At 34.8% G+C, this 18,692-nt stretch overlaps 2 protein-coding genes across 6 annotated transcripts; both read left to right on the top strand.

The window, feature by feature from the left end:
• Positions 1–1,945: 1,945 nt before the first annotated feature.
• Positions 1,946–12,503, top strand: LOC311097743 (uncharacterized protein). 3 transcript variants are annotated; one of them, XM_084137599.1, is made up of 6 exons: positions 1,946–2,096; positions 6,139–6,168; positions 10,579–10,887; positions 11,234–11,362; positions 11,477–11,545; positions 11,588–12,497. In XM_084137599.1, exons 1-6 carry the CDS (start codon positions 2,066–2,068, stop codon positions 11,770–11,772), a joined length of 753 nt encoding a protein of 250 aa, XP_083993725.1. In that variant the 5' UTR covers positions 1,946–2,065; the 3' UTR covers positions 11,773–12,497. The 3 variants fall into 3 exon arrangements, with proteins under 3 accessions (XP_083993725.1, XP_083993724.1, XP_083993723.1); XM_084137598.1 differs by having other exon boundaries at positions 1,947–2,096; positions 11,483–12,497; XM_084137597.1 differs by having other exon boundaries at positions 1,954–2,096; positions 11,477–12,503.
• Positions 12,504–12,760: 257 nt separating this feature from the next.
• Positions 12,761–18,018, top strand: LOC311094711 (uncharacterized protein). Of its 3 annotated transcripts, XM_084132837.1 has the most exons (9): positions 12,761–12,783; positions 14,122–14,202; positions 15,129–15,152; positions 15,274–15,591; positions 15,850–16,170; positions 16,299–16,586; positions 16,842–17,162; positions 17,240–17,383; positions 17,487–18,018. In XM_084132837.1, exons 2-9 carry the CDS (start codon positions 14,172–14,174, stop codon positions 17,792–17,794), a joined length of 1,755 nt encoding a protein of 584 aa, XP_083988963.1. In that variant the 5' UTR covers positions 12,761–12,783; positions 14,122–14,171; the 3' UTR covers positions 17,795–18,018. The 3 variants fall into 3 exon arrangements, with proteins under 3 accessions (XP_083988963.1, XP_083988962.1, XP_083988964.1); XM_084132836.1 differs by lacking the exon at positions 12,761–12,783 and having other exon boundaries at positions 14,069–14,202; XM_084132838.1 differs by lacking the exon at positions 12,761–12,783 and having other exon boundaries at positions 14,083–14,202; positions 15,862–16,170.
• Positions 18,019–18,692: the final 674 nt, after the last annotated feature.

The raw sequence follows: 18,692 nt of genomic DNA, 5'->3' as shown, positions 1-18,692 counted from the left end.
CACCCATTCCCATTCTACAATTGACTATTTGTTCAGAATGTGATCAACCCAAATGGTGAAGAAACAATATAACTTGACTTACTTTCATCTCTATGATAATTAAGCCATTTTGGGGATGCGCTCATTCTAAAATATATTTTGGAGTGGAATCTGGGTCGAGGCAGACTACAATTTCTTACAGTATCTACTCAAGAGAGTAGGCTATGCGATTTCGGACGCAGCCCTGGACTCTCTTTATGGATGAGGCTCCCCCACATTCAAACAGTCCAATGACAACCATCAGTCAATTACAAACGGGATATTCTAACATTTCCACTTTATTATACAAACATCAGTCATAGCATCTTCTTTAACATGCTCTATTTCAACTACAAAAAAAAAAAACACAAGCATTTAAAAACACATGCATTCAATGCAAACACATTCTCAATTCAACTCCTCCCCCACAGGACGGTATATATCTGGCTTCCTGTTTACAGGCCCCTCTTATTAGAAAGCTCAAATGAGAAGGTAAGACGAAGAAAATCATTATTATTAAACAAAGCATCTTCCATTTCATGATTTCTTGTTTACAAAAACACAGATACAGACAATAACAAACATTAGTCAGAGTGGAATGTACACCTTCCATGTGACCCTGGTCCATGGAAAAAACATCAATGAATAAACTTATATTGTACAAAACAGTGTTGTGTAGTTCTTTAAAGGTGTGTTCGAGACACAAATCATTTGATTTATCACACTAGTTTACAACAGCTCTGCATCACGTCTATTAAACCTGTCGCATGAACCTTTGGCCAGTGTAGTGGGCTGAAACGATTTCCTCCTTAACATGTTCATCTGAGAGTGTGGTGTGAACTGTTTCACTGCAACTATGCACACGACATGCACAGAGCTCGAGTCTATTCACAAGCCTCCTCCAGTTGCACAGTGCTGTCCGTTTCATTTGTTTCCGCTGAAAAGCTTTGATTCCTGTCAGCTTGTTTAAAGAAAAATCCTAAATTTCTAATACACATACATTAATATATATTCAGCAATACTGTATATAATTTCCCCATATGTTTTAAATACTTTTAATACAAGTACATTTTTCTATGCAAATAATGTTATGTGCTCTGCTGTAAGACATCCAGTGGTGGTACAACAGTAATGAGGCCTATATCCTAAAAACAGCACGTGCCCAGACAGCATTCTTATCATTGACCTCAGATAATGGTTAAGGTTGACGAAATAGGTTTAGGGCTGTTTAACACTCTATTGGGTCACTCTCTTATCAGACTTCTCTTTATAATCCTACCCTTCAACATCTGCTCTGCTGGAAGAAGTTCACGGCGATGCAAGTGGATACCATAGTGGCAGATAGTGGTGAGTAACATCAGGGCATTTGCCCTGCCTCTCTCTCATATCAGGTTTTTATATGACAGGCTTTCAATACAACAGTTTACTGATAGCTCCTCCATGTTGGTGTGGCTTAATGGCTACATATTTGACTTACAAGTAGGCTGAATTGGACTGATAATACAGTTCTGCTGAACACAAAGGGTAGAATAGGCTGTATTCAGTGGCCAGTGTGGTGTGTCTTAAAATAAACAGGACGACACACATTTAACCACAAGTATTAGAAACCCTAAATGTGTGAAAAATGTGCTGATGTCAAAGTGCTGCAGCACATTAAGAGCACCAGCCCTAAAAGAGATATTTGCATATTTGAAGAAAAGTTGTTCTCGTTATAAATAACAATTATTTGCAAAAAAAAATGCAAGTGCACACTGACTAGCATGTTAATGTTCACGTCATGGGCAGAATGCTGAAAAGTTGAAGTGAAAACAAGTGTTGCGCATTTAGTGCAGGAGAGTATCATGTATTTCAGCTCTCAGTGGTTACTGAGGATAATTTCTGCACAAATAATTATACTAAGCCATTTCTTCTGATTTACTTTCTCAGAAGCTGAAGTGAAGTGAACAGTAAAAACGGAACTACTGTCTGTGTGACTCATAGGGTTTTATTTAGACGTGAAGAGCAGCAGACATAGACATCACACACATCAGTCGATGAAAGAACCGAAATGCTGAGACCGCTTCTTGATTTCACACTAGGTAAACACTTTTCAAATTAATACCATCAATTTATTCATTGTAATGGTCTCACTTTACAATAAGGTTTCATTTGTTAGCATTAGTAAATGTATTACCTAACGGGAACTAACCATGAGCAATACATTTGTTACAGTATTTGTTCATCTTTGTTACAGTATTTGTTAATCTTTGTTAATGTTAGTGAATAAAAATGCAACTGTTCATCATTTGTTCATGTTAGTTCACAGTGCATTAACTAATGTTAACAAATACAACTTTTGATTTTAATAATGTATTAATAAATGCTGTAAAAGTGCAGTTCATTATTAGTTCATGTTAACCAATGTAGTTAACTAATGAAACCTTATAGTAAGGTGTTACCATTATGATATAAAATATTTATGCTGTTGAAAATTATTAAATTATCATTAATAATAGTTAGATGTGTTCCCGTTTTGACTTTTCACAATACGTGAACTCTATATCTGGGACATTGGTAGGAGTGTGGTCAGACATAAAAAGCAATTTTTATTTAGGTTACCAAGGAAAATGTAAGATGCCACTGTTAGGGGTTTTACAGTCAAAGACCCAGAACCAGATATGTGACCCTGGATCACAAAACCAGTCTTATGTTGCACGGGTATATTTGTGGCAATATCCAACAAAACATTGTATGGGTCAAAATTATAGATTTTTTTTTATGTCAAAAATCATTAGGATATTAAGTAAAGATCATGTTCCATGAAGATATTTTGTAAATTTCCCACCTTAAATATATAAAACATTTATTTGTGTGAATGGATGCAGCACTATCGCCAATAGAAATGGACAACTTTGAAGGCGATTTTCTCAATATTTCGATTTTTTTGCTCCCTCAGATTCCAGATTTTCCAATAGTTGTATCTCAGCCAAATATTGTCCTATCATAACAAACCATATATCAATGGAAAGATTATGTAATCAGCTTTCAGAAGATGTATAAATCTCAATTTTTAAAAAATTACACATAAGACTGGTTTTGTGGTCCAGGGTCACATATGATGAATGAAAACCCGGAGTCAGAATTATAATAAATTGAAGAAAAGTTTTACTGAAGATAGTTTGCAGTTTCATCATCAGAAGTCAGCTTCAAGACTCACACAGGAGTTCGTAGGCCGGCCCGCTTACAGTTACAAAGATCACAGCAGTTATACCCTTCACCAAAGTCTAAGCTACCTCCTTGCTTCAGGTTGAATGATTTTCATTGGCTAAGAAATAGATAAACATAGTAATTTTCCACACGTATACAGATAGACTGAAGCATATCTCCATCGATTACGCAGCTGACACTCGGATCCTGAAGTTAGGCACGCCGTGACCTTCCAGGTCGCAGATTTGGGTTACTGGGCACCGGCCTGTCCCGAACAACGACTCAGTCATGATGCCAGTGGTTCCTTAACCTGTAACTAAGAAGACTAACACACACACCGACACACAGCTTTTCCTAGGTTGGATTTGGCCAGGCTCTAACTATAAAAAGGAGAGTTTTCTCAAAACATCAAGATAATGCGTCCTTTCTCTCAAGGAGAGCTACACTTTAGTCTAACTGAAAAGTAAGGCTTTAACAAAGAGATGGTCCCTGAAACTATATTGACCCCTGTGACCATAGTTGTCAGAGTACCCTAGAAAAACAGATGTATGAATTGACACATGTTGAAGACCTTTCTCAAACAAAACATCTTTCCATATTTCATTTCTGGAAGCCGGGCTAAATGAGCAAGCACTGTTACTGCATTCATATCAAATAAAGACATTAGAGAATATATGAAAACTAGAAAAATGCATTTCCGGAGGAACTGCGAAGTGTGCTTGCTCGGGTGTGGTTCACTAACGTTAGCAGGTAGTGGATAAGGGTGCGTTGAAGTTTGCTTGATCTGAGAATTTCAACAATAGTACTTTTTTCAAGATTGTGCAAAAAGGTGAAAAGTTATGTGCATTAAGAGACATGTCTGCTATGTAGACTAGTGCCAATGGCATTGTTTATGTGGCTTGGTTGTTGGTTTTGAAATAATTAGTTATGAATATACAGCAGAGAGTGGGAGTGTTTTGGGTGATGAAATAGTAGCCTATTGAAAAGAAGTTGACAGTCTTAATTTATTGTATCCAATAAGCCAATACAAAACTCACCCAGCTGGTCTGTGGTTGAGTGTTCCCTTTGATTAGGAACAAATTTACTATCTCAAATTAAGGTCTACCATAATCAGCGATGCTTTGATTGCTGCTGTCAAGATGGTTGTCATCACCTACACAGAAACGCTGATTTTTATAGCCTACCGTCAGTCCTCATATTGTAATTAAATGAAAAACGCTATAAGTTTCACTATTAGCTTACTCTAGCGATGCAATCGCAACAACATGGATAACGCTGTTTGGCCTTGCCTAACTTTATATGACATATGCGCCATATGCTAGAGTTACACAGCCCGCTGCCATTTCAGGACTTGAATTTCGGTGCGGGAATGTGGGGATTGCGCATAATTTAAACCATTCCCGCAAGGTTAGCTTTTATAGTGCGAGAAATTCCCGCACAAATATATTCGCTTCATCTCAGAACAAATGATTAAAAAATAAATTCACAGATGCGAGAAAAAAGATGTCAAACTCTCTTTTATTTTCGAATTTAATTCCTCAATCAGCGCTGGACGGCATTCTCTGTCTTCCGCTGAGCCCTGGCCGTAGACAGATCATGTGTTTCACGCTGTCAATGCAGTGGTCTGCGTTGCGCTGATCTTATTCACACTATCGAGTGTAGGTGCAGCATTCTAACATTGAGTCATAATGAGCTGTTTGTGAAGAAATTATCCGCTTCCAAATTATGTCATTTTAATCACGAAATTGAAACATTAAAAAACAATTAGCTCTTTATGGTGTGCGAGTGATAGAGCGCGGCAGCAACGAACCAACTGATCAGCTCGCAGCGTAAACATTGAATGTTCGGCCGAACAGCTGATCATAGCTGTACAGGGCGCCTTATTATTTTTCATCTCCATAAATATATCTAGTAGTAAAGCTAATGCAAGGGCTAGAAATCAATTAATCTTTTGCTGATACTTCCTTGTCATCATGGAGAGCGCAGTTCATGGTTGCATAGCAACGACAGACGCCACGGGAGAGCAAGCACTTGTGGAAAGCAGAGAGCGGCGCGCCCACGCTTTCCACTTGTTTTTACCATAGACTGTAAAAAATAGGTTTTTACACATCTAGAGCGATGTTGTTTATTGTTTGAGCATGTGACTGCGCATTTCTCCTTGTTTTCTATTGTTATGCGCAGCATATTTCCCACGCACAAACACAGCCACAGACAATTAATTGTTTGTTCGGTTAGCGAAGAAGAGCATGATGTATTTTGTATAAAGTTTTTTTTTAATTTTTTTTTATTAATTGTTTTGAGAACTGGAAATGCACAATTCATGCATACAAATCTGTAGATATTAATAAATGAAGATGATTAAATTAGACCGATGCATCAAAAGTTATCAAGGATCATGTACGTCCAGTTTCGTGAAGTTCGGACCAAATTTGTGACCTGTGAAAATTTAGTTTTGCTTTCTGTTCAATCCAATATGGCGGACGAACGACATGGACTCGTGATGTCATCTTCGCGAGCAACTTACACCGGTACTTACCGTACGTTTTAAAGTTGGAACGGTGTCTCTGTCTCAAAGGGCCTAGGCGCAGGAGCTGGCCAAAATTTATCTCCCGGGAATAAGAAGAAGAAGAAGAAGAAGAAGAAGAAGAAAACTTAAGAAGAACAATAAGTTCACTTAATAACATTTCTGTAATCACACTGGTAACTTATAACAAAGTAAAATCTCAGAAGCCTAGAGAAGTCATTCAACTCGTGATATTTAGAGAAAAAATATTGATGAATTCCTTGATTATAATCACTTATTACATATACATTGAAGCATCAGTTTATTCCAAAATCCACATCCTTCACTACTAAACCACTTGTTTTATTATTTACATAAAATCGTTGTGATAAATTCTAATAAAATAACTCCCTATGTTTTCTCTTTGACAGCTGTGGTTTTAAACGATTACCTGTTTACTGGTAAGTGATCCTCTCAGCATTGCAAAAGCTTTGATAAACATGACTATTTCTACTCTATTGTTGTTAAAGGAATAGTTCACTCGTAGTAATTAAACATGTTCCAAACCTAAATTATTTCTTCTGTGAAATACAAAAGAAGAAATTTTGATTTTGCTGGTTGCTTTTTTACATGCAATTGCAATGGAAGGGGACTGAAGTTTCCAAGCTTAAAAATGCAAAAATATCTTAATAGAAGTCCATACAACTTGTGTGCTGTAGTCCAAGTCTGAAATATGATACCTTTGTGTGTGGAACATACTGAAATTTCAGTCATTATCCACTGATAACATTGACCTCCGCTGTTAACTGCTGTCAGAACTTGAGAACTGGGTCAGTCAGATTCATGAATGAATCATTCAAACTGGTTTTGTGAATCAATCGATTCATTGAAAAGATCAGACTCAAAAGACATATCATCATGAACTCTCATGAAACCTTTTTTAATGACTTCAGAAGACTTGGAATATGGCGCGCAAGACATATTGGCTTTTATAATACCTTTGGTGCTTGACAGCCTTAACAGTCTTAATTTCCCTTACGAAAAAGAAGTATAGCCTACTTCAAGTTCATTTTATGAAGTATACTTAAGTAATGTTCAAGTATATTTTTAAGTATACATTATGTAGTAAGTATACTAATGTCAATATGTACTAGTAGTAAACTTGTAAGTGTACTATTTTAATACTGCTTGGGACTAAATTGGCCCACTTTTAGTATATAAAAGTATATGTTTAAGTATACTATGTGTAACAATAGTAAACTTTAAGTGCACAACTAGTTCATAATTATGTTTCTCATTTGTACTGCAAGTGAACTAATGGGTATACTAGTAGTTTACTATTTTAATACTTGTAGTATACTTTGAAGTGTACTCTCAGTAAACTACTAGTTTAGTATTTTTATACTACAAGTTTTCTTTAAGTGAACTTAACATTATACTTATAGTTTACTATTTATATATTATTTTTGCACTTGCAGTAAGCCTATACTACTATGTCCAAATGTTATTTTTTATACTTGAAAAATACCTTTAACCCTTGTGCATCAATTTAAAAAAGTTACTCATAGGTCCAAAGAGGACAAAAATGTCCATGTCAAAAAACTGTCATAAAAAGTTGAAGCTTGGGAGCACAGACTTAACTTTGGTATCATTTTAAAGAATACCCTTGGCAGATTATTGCTGAAGTTTTTTTTATAAGTAAATCCAAAAAAAAGTTATATAGGTTTAAGTTTATGAAAATTATTTATGAATATTATTTTATATAAAATATATATTTTATGAAACAAGTTGAACTCTAAAACGGCTAGAAAATCAAAGCCATAAATCTAAATAAGTTGTGTTCCAAATTTGAGGTTGATATCTCAAAAAATGAGCTTTCATAAGGTTTTGTTTGGGACAAAACCAGACTTTGTACCAGACTTTCCCCATTGGATCCCAGCAAAACTCCACTGGTGAACACAGTGATTGGATTTGTTATCATAGACTGTGTTTGTTATTTGCAGTTGAGTTTTTCTCTCTCAATACTACAAACAAACACATGCACACAAACACTTTTTTTTTATAACACACATAGCAACCACACTCTGACATCCATACCAACACACGCACACAATTATCATTGCATAATTTATCCAACTGGCTCTATAATAGCTCAAAATTCATGCAGTTAACATTAACAACAACAAAAAAAAAACTTACTCATAGGTCCAAAAGGGACAAAAATGTCCAAGTCGAAAAACTCATAAAAATGTTATGCTTGGGAGCAAATTACTTAAGTTTGGTCTCATTTTAAAGAAGACCCTTGGCAGATTGTTGTTGAAGTGAAAAAAGTGCAACCAAAAAAATGTTATAGAAGTTTAAGTTTATGAAAAATATTTATGAACATTATAATCAATATTTTATATAAAATATAAATAAGTATTTTGTGTAACTAGTGCAACATTTTTTTTTTTTTTCAAATGAAATGGGGGTGAAATAGTAAAATTACAATAAAAATAGACACCTGTGCCAAAATTAATGCAGTTAACATAAAAAAAAAAAAAAAAAACTTACACATAGGTCCAAAAGGGACAAAAATGTCCAAGTCAAAAAACTCTCATAAAAATGTTATGCTTGGGAGCAAATACTTAAGTTTGGTTTCATTTTAAAGAAGACCCTTGGCAGATTGTTGTTGAAGTGAAAAAATTGAAAAAAGTGCAATCAAATTTTTTTTATAGAAGTTTAAGTTTATGAAAAATATTTATGAACATTATAATCAATATTTTGTATAAAATATATATTTTATGAAACATTTGGAACTCTAAAACTGATATAAATTCAAAGCCATAAATCTAAACAGGTTGTGTTCCGAATTTGAGGATGATATCTCAAAAAATGAGCTTTCAGTAAGATTTTGTTTGGGCGCAGTACCAGACTTTCCCCATTGGATGCCAGCAAAACTCCACTGGTGAACACAGTGATTGGATTTTCGATTTGCAGTTGAGTTTTTCTCTCTCAAATATTACATGCACACAAACACACTTTTTATTTTATTACACACATACAAACCACACTTAGACATCCATACCAACAAACCCACACAATTATCGTTGCATAATTTATCCAGTTGGCTCTATAATATGCCGAAGCAGAAAACAGGAATAAAGCGAGTATTTGCTTTATAGGCCTAACCTGAAAAAATGGCACCATCTGATAAAAAATTGTAAAAATGTCAATTTTGAAGCCTTGCCAACAGAATGAAAGCCTATTAAAAAAGATTGCATCATTTTATAGTTAAACGGCACAGGGATTAAAAAATGCAGTTTTAATGGGTTTCAATGGGGCCATTTTTGTCCAAAAGGTCATGAGAGGAAATATTTTGTGTAACTAGTGCAAAATAGATTTTTTAAAGGAAATGGTGATGAAATAGTAAAATTCCAATAAAAATACACACCCGTGCCAAATTTTATGCAGTTAGCATTAACACAGGCAAAGTGATCAAAAAACAACTGAAAAGGACAAAAATGTCCTCAAGGATGCACAAGGGTTAACTGTACTTTAATTTTAAAAACATTTTATTAGCTTCATGCAACACTTGAATGTTGGTAAGTTTCATAAATAAAGGCAGCATTTTAAAGAGAAAATCTCATTTTTGTCAAAGACTTCGCCTTGATCAGATTCAGAAACGTGATCAAACACAGATGGAGTAGATCGAGTCCAACACCCCCAAAGCTTCACAGTTGTTTTCTCTTCATGGGTTCGACATTTCATTTGGAAACATTAAGCAGTTTTGATTTACACGCTGTTTAATGTTTGATGATCATGTTATTTTATATTTGAGTGAGCAATCTTCTATCACTTGTTTCAGCTTCTTCTTCTCCTGTGTTTTGATCCGTATAACAGTGAAAATATGGATAGCTGGAAAATTCAGTCAGTGGTGGGGAAAAGTAGAATTAGAGTCAATTCCTATATACTACCAGTGGACTAGCCTACACAAAAATTCAGATACGCAGAATTAGAAACATATCTGTTTTATATCAATATTCTAATCAATATTTTCAAGCAATGTAAGTTTCATAAGACTATATATGAAAAAATATGTTAAAAAAAAGTATATTTACTCGATCAAAAGAGTTAACACAACTACAAGCCAAGTATACTACTTAATTATACTTTTAAGTATATCTCGATCAAAAGATTGAGTACAAGTACAGGCCAAATATACTTGGACATTTCTCTCAGTATAAGTCAAGTCAAGTGTTTTTGAGAAGTACATAAAGTATATTTTTGAGAAGTATATAAAATGTAGACTGAAAGTATGCTTTCTTCTTTTTAGTTGAAAAGAAGTATACTAATAGCACACTTGAATAAACGTATTTTTCATAAGGGAATTATTATCGCTGTGTACAAGATCAGGTTCAGCATGCTTATTTTATTTACTCTATAAGCTATTCCACCCGAAAGCTTGTTATAAACATGAACATGTTAGTTTATAAGACAGTGTGTAATATTATGTTTTTTTTTTTTTAAGTATTTAATAAGCTACTCAATCAAAATAGTAAACACAAGTACAAGCCAAGAATAATTAGAATACTTAATCTCGATCAACAAGTACAGGCCAAGACTTTTCTGTCAGTATAAGTCAAGTATACTTAAGTGGAATTTAAAGAATCTTTCTGAGAAGTACATAAAGTATATTTCTGAGAAGTACATAAAAAGTAGACTGAAAGTATACTTTCTTATTTTTAGTTTAAAAGAAGTATACTGATAGCACACTTGAATAAACTTCTTTTTCGTAAGGGTTACTTCTTAATTTTTCACAATTGCCAGGAGATTTTTATTTTTGTGTTTGTGTATTTACACGCGAGTTGAAAATGTCCTTTGATTTTCAGGAGGTCAAGACATCAGACTGGTCAATGGTTTAGACATCTGCTTTGGGACAGTTGAGGTCTTATATAATGGCACGTGGGGAACAGTGTGTGATGACTCCTGGGACATTTTGGATGCTGTTGTGGTGTGCAAACAGCTGGGATGTGGAAGAGCTTTTAGTGCACACAGTCAGGCTTTTTTTGGGGTAGGAAGCGGCCAATCCTGGAAGAAACTTGTCAATTGTTTGGGCACCGAGTCATTCATCTCAAATTGCTCTCATGAGAATGGAGGTAATTGTGATCACAGTAAAGTTGCTGGAGTCGTGTGTTCAGGTATGAGAATTTCAGTTTTACCTTGATCAAAGTGTTTATTTGCAAGTATGCACTGGGATTTTTCACTGTTTGTATCACACTGCTTGTCTGTGTTTGCACGTTTCAATTTGTGTGATCGACTTGAACACGAGCAAAATCAGCTGCAATTTTTGCGCCATCACACTAAACTCCTTTTATTATTGAAATGTCTGATTTCACAGTCACAATTTCCGATCAATGATAAATATGACCACACCTTGATTTATGAGAGAGTTGAATCATTCATTCAACACATTTGTTCAAAAACACTGATCTTTCAGCAGAAGCGTAATAGTAAGCCGTTTAATTACTAAAATCTCTCTTCCAGCTTCTTCAGTTGTTATCATTGGTTCTGTGGTAACAGCTGTACTGTTCATTTTGTCTGCACTGCTGATTATCTTCCTGGTAAAGAGGAGAAAAAGACAAAAGAAAATCCAAATATGCTCCTGTTCAAAAGGTGAGAAAGATTTACATGATGTCCTTTACCTTTATTTTTGGAGCCTGCAAAAATGATAATATAATACCTAATATAATACCTAATACCTGAATATAATGTTCTTTGTATCCCAAGATGCAGTTGATATGCAAGATATGCTCCATAGAGACCAACATGAAGAGAATGCTGATGATGACTATGAAATTGTAGATATGGATGAAGAGAATGCTGATGATGACTATGAAACTGTAGATATGGATGATGGAGCTCATGAAGATGTCAACTCTGACTCTGATCAAGACTATGTAAATGTAGATCAGGATGACTCTGAACAGGACTATGTCAATGTAGAAACAGACGATTCAGAACAGGACTATGTCAATATTACAGAACAGAGAAGTATGCTGGACAATAACTATGAAGACTTATAAAAGTTATTTGTTGTTTTCTACAAAAAAAGGACACAGGACCTATACTTATTTACACTTCTGAATGACAACAGCACTGAACACCTTACAACATGCCCGATGAAAAATGGAGCCAGAAGTCGCCACACAAGAAACAAACGCAGTTATCAGTGAATTAATTCATTATATCTTACAAACAATGTCCCAGTATAAATTATTCTTTGTAAATGAATTAAGAGAACAACGACTCAGTGGACATTATTAACCACTAATATTTAAGATTTAAATTGTAACTTTAATATTAAAATACTGCAGACTTGTCTTTAGCCATATTTGTTATTTGTGATTTACAGAGAATTACAAATCTCTGGAACTGTGTGAGTGCAGATACGCTATTCAAAGCATCTGTTTGTCTGCTTTACTGAAAATGGTGCATCTTGCAATTTAGCAATTGTGAATGGAGCAAACAACAAGTCTAAGAAATTTGTTAAAAAATGATATAAAGCTTTTTGTATAATTTATATAAAGCTTCTCATGATGTGTTCTCTTAAGAAGCAACCAATAAGGAACCTCAGAGAGAGAGAGAGAGAGAGAGCAGTAGCTGTATCCATTTCGTGGACACATTTACCCACTTCCGCTCTGCTGTGTGTCTTCCTCCCTCAGTTGTTGCTTGTGTGTCAGACACCCGCTAATGAGTTACTGCTACTTCCTTCTATCATGATTCCCACTGGTTAAATAAATAATTCATTTGAATTAAAATACAGTTTAAATCGTCTAATGCTTGTATTCTGCACAATGACCATTTAGGTTTCCTCTGAAGTTCAGTTTTTAGTTCCAAGGAAATGCTGAACTGACACCATGTTTCACACTCGCTGACTGTGCTCTGTGTGCTCTGCACTTCCTCTAATTCGCTTCACAGATTTATCAGTGTTAAATTGTTTTTCTGAGAACAGAGCTCTTCTCTGGATCCTGCAAAATCATAGGGATTTGGATATCCCACCGAATGCTATTGAACTCGGAGTACTGCATATCTGGGTAACACTTTATTTTGATGGTCCCTTTTGAACATTCTGTTGACTATAAGTAACTTTGCAACTACATGTCAACTAACTCTCATTAGAGTATTAGTGTACTGTCTGCTTAATGATGACTCTTTATTGTGATGCTCCTCCAACAGACACTCTACTGACTATAAGTAACTTTGCAACTACATGTCAACTTATTCTAACTCTAACCCTACCAGTCTACTAATACTCTACTAATACTCTAATGAGAGTTAGTAGACATGTAGGTGCAATGTTACTTCTAGACAACAGAATGTGTTAAAGGGACCATCAAAATAAAGTGAAACCCATATCTGACATGGTTTCTCTATTCCCCGGAGCAACACATGTAGCCTAAACAGTTCATTTAACTTCTTTGCAGAGATCATTTGAAACGCAGTCATGCCATTTCTCTTTATCTTATATATTTTAAAGAAACATAAACACTAAGATTTTGCATTAAACTTTGGCTTTACTGCATTTGCTGTCAATGAAAAAACATGCATTTCACTACCATCAGCATCTACCGGCAGGGGCTTCAACCAGCCAATTCCTGACCCTCAGATGAAATCAGCGAGAGTCAAACGGTCATTTAAAAAAACAAATATTACTCACAATTTTGTGCTCTGATCATATATCACAAAATGTGCTTTTATACAGACTGTTTAGTATTCCAGAGTTCAGTAGAATAAGACTTATTAACTGATAAATAATATATAGTCTTATACTGAACTGTGGAATAATATTAAACAGTCTGTATAAAAGCACCTTTTGTGATATATATGATAATGTAATTTCTATTGACAGCTATATCAACACAATTGTGCCCACAAACATATTATCAGTTTAAAAAAAAGTCATAAACACTGTTTTATTGACACACTCAACAATTTGCTTAGTTTAGGGGTACAGTCTTCAGTTCAGTGAAAAACAGATCTTAACAGAGATTGATGAGGCTCATAATAACTATAACTGTAACTCATAATAATAATAACTTGAGATCTCATGAGCCAGGAAGTTGCCTCTTAAATGCATATAGGAGTGCTTTGACATCCTTGGCTTTAAAAACAGATAATAATCTGATTAACAGCTTTATAATAGTGAGTGATGAATGAGTTCAAGGTAATTTTAGGTTAAAAAAAAAAATAGGTACTGCTCAGCTTTTCATGTCATTGTGAATATCTGTTTGGAATGCAATTCTTGTCTTAAAAGAAAAATTGGTGAATAGACATTTTCAGAAAAGGCTGGGTTAAAAAAAAAGGAATCTTATGCCTTGCTTTATGGTTAAAAGGAGAAGTGACTACAGTTTTGGTTTTGTTTGTCTTGAAAGAAACAGAGATATACATACACATCTTAAGTGCTTTTTGAAACAACACAAGGATGACAAGACCTCTTCTCACTTTGATATTGGGTAAATTAAATTTTCAGTCTTTGCATTTCCCATTTTTTATTATGGAGATTGCAATTTCATGATGGAACATTCATGTATGTTACAATATTAATATAAAAATATTACAATTAAAATTATTATTCAAATTAAACGGTTTAGTTCAAGTTTAGTTCAAGTTTATTAACATTGTAAGATGTTGTATCTTTCCACATTTGAATGAAGTATGTTTATCAGTGCCTTTACCACTTGTTCTTTCTGAAACTGAACTAAAACTAATGGCTTATGCGCTTAAAAAAAAAAAAATTTGAAGTTGTAAATAAAATTATTGAAGTACTTTTTACAAGAAAAAAACTATTTCAGTCTTTGTACTTTAAATTTTCATGTTTGATTTAGCTTGCCGTTTCTTTGTTATTAGTTTTTTGATTAGACATTTGATTGATTGATTTTAAAATTCACCATCTCTGACTGCTCAAGAAAATAACCTGTTCAATGACCTAAACAGGGCTCAGACAGAAAATATATTTCTTTCATTTGTATGTGAATGCAGTCATGATTTTAACACACCAGAGCTTTTTTTTAAGGATCCCTTAAAGGGATCATTAAGAGGAAGAACTACATCTGGCCACAGATTCATAATGGCCCTTTCCTGCCAGTCACAGCAGTTCTGCTATGGCACACATGAAACTAATTCAGTGTTTACTGTATATTTACATAGACAGCATTAATTTATCAGTTGATATGCAACAAATATATATATATATTTTAAACGTTTTATTTAAATTATTATCTATCATTATATAGGGGTGAATTCAGGTTAATTGGGACACTTTTGGCAAATGAGATGGCTTGGAAAAGGTGTCCTAATTAACCTAAATTTGCCTATTAATCATACAATTTTGTTGTAAGTCTACAATGTTTTTAAATGTCGCTGTTTTTCATCTCAACAGCCAGTGCTCTAACTTCTGTAGCTGGTAAGTAACAGTCACTTTTTAAAAATTCAGATCTCAGTTACATCACTTGAGACATGACTGTTTTGGCTAGTCTGCAAGTCTAGCATGTTAAAAGATGTTTGTATCATAATGGATTTTTTAGGTGGATTTAGTATCAGGCTTGTGAATGGTAATAATGACTGCTCTGGGAGAGTTGAGATCCTTCATGATGGCCGGTGGGGAACAGTGTGCGATGATTCCTGGGACATTAAAGATGCTGCTGTGGTGTGCAGACAGTTGGGATGTGGAGGAGCTGTTAGTGCACACTCCGCCGCTTATTTTGGCCAGGGAAGTGATCCAATCTGGTTGGATGAGGTGAAATGTTCAGGAAGTGAATCATCCCTCACACAGTGCTCACACCTTCCTATTGGAAAACATGACTGCGGTCATCAAGAAGATGCAGGTGTCGTCTGCTTACTGGGTAAAAGTATATATGTTTTACCCAGATCTAAAATGGCATTGTATATTTGCTGTTTTGCTTCGGATGAAAAAAGTACCAAAGTGATTAAAAACAACATGAGCTTATAGTGTTTGGCCCCAAATAATAATTGTATAAAAAAATGAGAGAAAGCAAAGAGGCTATGCACGTTTGGTGCTTGGCTCAAAACAATGTCAAATGCATACAGTATACAAATACTTACAACATAGTTTTTAATCACATTGTTCTTATATTTTTAAGATAAGCTACCAGACATAAGATTGGTCAGTGGGTCTGATTCATGCTGTGGAAGAGTGGAGATCCAGAATAATGGCCAGTGGGGAACCGTGTGTGGTGATGACTGGGACATGAATGATGCTGCTGTGGTGTGCAGACAGTTACAGTGTGGCTCAGCCATCAGCGCACCTCATATTGCCGCCTTTGGTCAAGGCCAAGGATTGATCTGGCTGGATGATGTTGGATGTTCGGGAGGTGAAGGAAAACTCATACAGTGTTCACACAGAGGACTAGGAGTTAACGACTGTAATCATGGTGAAGATGCTGGTGTTGTTTGTTTAAGAGGTAAGTCAAATCTTTTGCATCTTAACTTATTTTTATGTGATAAATGAGCAATAGAAATCACATTAAGCTTCATGTATTTCATCACATCTAAACAAGTAATTTTAAATGGATGTATATTTCTTTTGCAGGTGACCCGGAGAAGCCCACTCTTTCCCTGATCTCCACACATGCAGTTGTTTCTCCTGGAGAAAACATTCAGTTCAGATGCACAACACCTAAATCAAGATGCAATACTAATGCTGAATTCCACCTCTTCATAAATGGATCATCTGTGTCCTCCAAGAAAAATGTATCTAGTGCAACTTTCAACCTTGTTAATGTAAGCGTCTCACATCAGGGTATCTACAGCTGTAATTACTCCTACCAAAACACCACTATAAAGTCGCCTTGGAGTAACACTGTTCAAATCACTGTAGGTGAGTGTTTAATCTTGTCTCATTGCTACATTACTGTTTATAAATGCATTAGTTGCATGAAAGTGAATTAATTCTGTATTGATGTCTTTTTTTTTTTTTTTTACTTTATTCTGCCGATTTGTAAAATGTGTGTGAATTACATTTTGATCCTGACAAGATTGAATTCAATTATTGAAGCCATATTTTATTTAAATCCATTTGAATTTAATGCTTGAGGCTCTGTAACCATATAACTGTATTCTTTTTGTTTTCTAGTGCACTTGCAGCAGCCCAGCTTGCCCCGCATTGCTCCTGATGGGCGGTTTGACGTGGGGCCTCAGGGGCCAGTGATCACCTGGGGCCACAGTTTCACTATCATCTGTTCCACTGAATCTCTGTATCCTGGAGGCTCCTTCTACCTGTTTAGGGAATCACATATCACCAGGAGTCAGTCAGCTGTCAGTCTCTCTGCCTCCTTCTCCTTTCCTGAGGCAGATTATTCCCATGAAGGAAACTACAGCTGTGTTTATGAAGTCAGTTTGTCCTCACGCACCTTCCGTTCCTCTGCCTCTGAACTGCTGGTCATCACTATCAAAGGTATTAATGTGTAAGAGCCTAAAAACAGTTTGGACTGCTGGTACTGAAAGTTTAACTTGAAACCGTGTCTGTCTCAGCCTCCCTGCTTCCTGTCATTGGTGCTGCGGTGTCAGCTGTGCTGCTCTTACTGTGCTGTTCTGTCCTCGCAATCATCCTCCTGGTCAAGAGAAGACAAAAGCAAAGGAAAAAGGAAACTAATTTTAAGTGCTCTTTTAAAAGAGGTAGCATTTCATAAAAAAAACATCTTGCTGTTTCCATTGACACTGCTTTTATTATCAATTCATTTAATAATTATGTCTCTTCATCTCTATGCAATGTTTCTAGGTCCAGTTAATATGTATGCAGGTACATCCTATGACCAAAAAAATGAAGATGATGATGAGAATGATTATGAAAATGTTCAACTTAATGATAAAAACATGGATCATGACGACTCCGAAGAGGACTATGTCAAAGTGGACACGGATGACTCTGAAGAGGACTATGTCAATGTGGACACGGATGACTCTGAGAAGGACTATGTCAATATGGACACGGATGACTCTGAGGAGGACTATGTCAATATGAATGTTACAGAGAATAAAAGTGTGGTAGACAAATCTAATGATAACATTTATGAAATATATGAATAGAACTTCTGAGTGAACCTAAAATGCTAATTAATGAGGCTCCAAACAGATGAAATTTGGCAGCAAAGTCCATTTAACAGTGAATGATATAAACAGAAACTACAAACAAACAAATCTTTGTTTGTTTGTTTGGTCCCACTGACTTTTTATTAGTGAGGATTGTTTTCAGATAATACAATAAAGAGATACACTATTTTATTATACATATGAGTAATGAGTCGAATGTTTTTTTTTTAAAAAGAACAACTCAACAGGGTGTTGTATTACTAGTGGGACTCGAGTTTAAGCACTCTTTCATTTTCAGTTTTGTTGCCAGTTTTCAGCCTGTGCTCCAACCACAGGCTGGAGTGATTAAATTATTTGTCAGAGCTAAATAGCGTAATATGTTCAATTATTAGGATCTTTAGCAACTGCAAAATAGTTCATGAAGTTTATTTTTTTTAAATGTAAATGTAGCTGTTGGTCTTGCATGTTGTAAATTAATTCAATGAAAATGGTTACCTAGCTTTTTTTGAAGCCTTTCAAATAATAAAATAATTTGAAAATAGTTAAAATTCTCAATTTTATTTTTTCTTCTTCTTTTTTATTCCCTTAAATCTTTGAAAAAATATTCCTTTAACAAAAAAGGACAATTACACAAAAAGAGAAGTTTAGTAATAATATGATAATAAATTGTTAATAATATATATTTTTTAATTAAGAGAGTACTTTTTGTATTATTTTTACTAGCTATAATTTATTATACGGCTCTCTGAAATACTCTCTTGATGAACCTGTGTCAGTGTTGATAAACTCACTATACATAACTATTACATTACATTGCAAAGAAAGAAAGAAAGAAAGAAAGAAAGAAAGAAAGAAAGAAAGAAAGAAAGAAAGAAAGAAAGAAAGAAAGAAAGAA

Source organism: Abramis brama, assembly GCF_963993115.1.
Source record: "Abramis brama genome assembly, chromosome: 1".
Lineage (NCBI taxonomy): Eukaryota > Metazoa > Chordata > Actinopteri > Cypriniformes > Leuciscidae > Abramis > Abramis brama.
This window is presented reverse-complemented; position numbering and strand designations above follow the sequence as displayed.

Coding starts and splice junctions, on each gene's coding strand:
- LOC311097743 (XM_084137597.1), top strand. CDS start 2,066: ATGCTGAGACCGCTTCTTGATTTCACACTAG. Junction 2,097..6,138: donor GCTTCTTGATTTCACACTAG/GTAAACACTTTT, acceptor TCTCTTTGACAG/CTGTGGTTTTAAACGATTAC. Junction 10,888..11,233: donor TGCTGGAGTCGTGTGTTCAG/GTATGAGAATTT, acceptor TCTCTCTTCCAG/CTTCTTCAGTTGTTATCATT.
- LOC311094711 (XM_084132837.1), top strand. CDS start 14,172: ATGACAAGACCTCTTCTCACTTTGATATTGG. Junction 14,203..15,128: donor TCTTCTCACTTTGATATTGG/GTAAATTAAATT, acceptor TCATCTCAACAG/CCAGTGCTCTAACTTCTGTA. Junction 15,153..15,273: donor TGCTCTAACTTCTGTAGCTG/GTAAGTAACAGT, acceptor TGGATTTTTTAG/GTGGATTTAGTATCAGGCTT.